Below are 2,878 nucleotides of genomic sequence, written 5' to 3'. Positions count from 1 at the left end.
TTTTTATCACCTCTGACAATTTGACAGAACATTGTTGAAGACAAATAGTCTGAGAGATGCCAGGAGAGGTGTGATTATTTATTGGTTGTCAAGAGTTTAATTAGAACATGACTATTATTAGAATATAAATGTTATCTTAAAATTCAGGATTTTGATGCTTTTCAAAGTATGTGACGATTATCAGATATAACATGTTTTTGCTTTTGTCTTTGTAAAATATTTTCATTGCAGGGCATGTCAGTTTTATCTATTAAGTGCGTTTCATGCACACAATTTCAAGGTGATTTACAGGGGTATTAAAAAATAACACAGTGACAAAATACATTTTGAAACTATTTAAAATCAGAAAAGAGTTTAAAATAAGTTTAAGGAGGAACAATATACAAATAAAATAGATAAACTGTGTAAAATAATACAATAAAAGTAGAATAGCTTACAACTATGGTATGACCTTGTGAAATAGAATAATTGTAGAATGTTTTCTATCTGAATAAATGACTGAGTGATCTGACTGAGCCTCTCATTTCACCCTCCAGGTCAGCAGGTGGCGATGTTTTCTCCTCTTGGTGGTTTTGCACAACAAATCAAATCCAACATGGCGGCCCAGAGAATAGCATGCTCAGGGTTAAGTGCCCTGGGTTCCAGTGTTTTCGCTCCACAGCAGGTAACCTCCTCCATATAACATGATATTTTATAGTGTATTGTGCTTTTATTTATGCATAGCATAGCTGCAACAGAAAGAAAGCGACAGGAACTCGGTGCCAGTGGCCTCAGTAGCTGTCAGACGTTAGCTTCGCAGCTAATGCTCAGAGAATCCTGTATATATCGTTAAGTAAAGAACTACCTGTTCGTTTACAGTAGGGGATCGACATCTGAGCTATTGTCTCGGGTTGTGTATGTGGCAGCTTAAATCCGCATTTAAAACACATGTGGAGCGAACTGTCACTTCAACGCATCTGTCCATACTACATATGGTAGTGCAGGTGAACCAAGATGATCTTGCTCTTCTTCCTATAATAAAGGCTCATATTACTTCCAGAACAGCCTGTAACCAAGCTTGTCATGAATTTCTTTAGCTTTTCACTCACATGATATTAGCTGTCATTCCATAACAACTGCTGGAACAATGTTTGCAGGCCCTGCGGAGCTGCTGGGGGGCGCTGGAGCAGGTGAGGGGCTACTATGTTAACTGGAGGATGCTGAGGGACGTCAAGAGGAGGCAGATGGCCTTCGACTATGCTGACGAGAGGCTACGTATCAACGCACTGAGGAAGAACACCATCCTACCCAAAGAGCTTCAGGTAAGAGTAACACACCAAACAAGTCATGTAGGATTCGAGGAAAAACATCTGTGTAACTTTGTTGTGATAATGTATTAGCACTTCTAGTTTGTTTTTTACCTTCAAGTGGCAATGTTGTTGTTTATCATTTTGTTACAATCCTCATCCTGGCTTTGTCACATCTGAAACATACTATGGATAATTATAAGGTCTTATTGAAGATTTTTGGTGTATTTCATCATTAATGTGAGATGAAATCCTACCAAGTTTATGTGTCATTGGTCAATTGAAAATATTGTTGCACATCTCAAAATGGCTATATTTCACTAATTGTCACAAACCTTTGCAGGAGGTAGCAGATAAAGAAATTGCAGCACTGCCCAGAGACAGCTGCCCCGTGAGAATACGCAACAGGTGCGTGATGACCTCCAGGCCCCGCGGGGTGAAGCGGAGATGGCGACTGAGCCGGATCGTCTTCCGTCATCTAGCTGATCACAACCAGATGTCTGGGGTTCTGAGGGCAAGGTGGTGATCAGGAGCCGTTGGACACTGTTCAGATTGGACCATAAAAAACAAGTGGATATGTGGTTGTGATCAGCAGGACGTCAGCACTCAATACTGACTTGATTTGGGCTTTTATTGTCTGGAGTCTTTACAGGTATTGACAACAGTAAAACAGTTCCACCACCACCCACAAAAGCCTGGAAGGTGTTCAAAGGGAATCTTCTGAGAGCACTGCAGCTTGTTTTCAGTATTTTGTGCTGAAGAGGACGTGAATATTCCATTTCTGTAGATTGTTTGTTTCCTTATGGCTCCTTTTTAAATGTGAAAAAACAAAAAAAACATATTTAAGAGAAAATCTCCATGTAACTTACTGTATGCTGAAAGTACAATGGAGAATAAATATTGTTGCACATGGCTCACTTTTTCAAGTGTCTTTATTGTACATTGTAGAAGTTGATACAGAGATTATAAATCTCTCCAGTGTTAGAAGTAAAAAAATGGACAACCCACCTTTTCCTCCACCAGCAGGCATCACCCAAAATTATTAGTGCTGTAATTGTGCAATCATAGTTATTAGGGCCCGAGCACCTCCGGTGGGAGGCCCTATTGTATTTCAAAGGATTTGTATTTCCCTTTTGGGGCTTTTTCAGGGCCTAGACATGCTCAAATTGTTACCAAAGTTTGCAGGGAATTCCTCCTCATCTACTGAACGCAACCATGTCAAACTGTATCAAACGGGTCTCAAGACATTGATAATGTAGGCATAAGATTACTGTGACTTTTCGTCAAACGCCATAATAGTGGCGTGGCATCAAAGTTCATCAACTCGCCGTGACACACGAAATTGCTGTAACTTCGGTGTTCGAGGTTCAACCTCCCTCAAACTACATTTGTGTAGCAACAGCCCCTCCCTTAAGATATTCAGATGGTTTTCAGGAATGGGTGTGGCAAAATAACTGACTAGCGCCCCCTAAAGGGCAGCCCCGGCACTACGATTGGCCGACATCTACAAAAATCGATAGGGGAATGTGTCTTTTCATGACAAACAAAAATGTCTCTTGGATAGATATGCTAGACCAAACAGGAAGCCCGCC

General features: G+C 40.7%; 1 protein-coding gene across 1 annotated transcript; it reads left to right on the top strand.

Annotated features, from left to right (window-relative positions):
• Window positions 1-550: 550 nt before the first annotated feature.
• mrps14 (mitochondrial ribosomal protein S14) lies at window positions 551-2,199 on the top strand. The gene is made up of 3 exons (XM_035170457.2): window positions 551-664; window positions 1,137-1,301; window positions 1,630-2,199. Exons 1-3 carry the CDS (start codon window positions 551-553, stop codon window positions 1,810-1,812), a joined length of 462 nt encoding a protein of 153 aa, XP_035026348.1. The 3' UTR covers window positions 1,813-2,199.
• The last annotated feature ends 679 nt before the right edge of the window (window positions 2,200-2,878 follow it).

The sequence above is a fragment of the Hippoglossus stenolepis genome, chromosome 11 (genome assembly GCF_022539355.2).
Source record: "Hippoglossus stenolepis isolate QCI-W04-F060 chromosome 11, HSTE1.2, whole genome shotgun sequence".
NCBI classification, from domain to species: domain Eukaryota; kingdom Metazoa; phylum Chordata; class Actinopteri; order Pleuronectiformes; family Pleuronectidae; genus Hippoglossus; species Hippoglossus stenolepis.
This window is presented reverse-complemented; position numbering and strand designations above follow the sequence as displayed.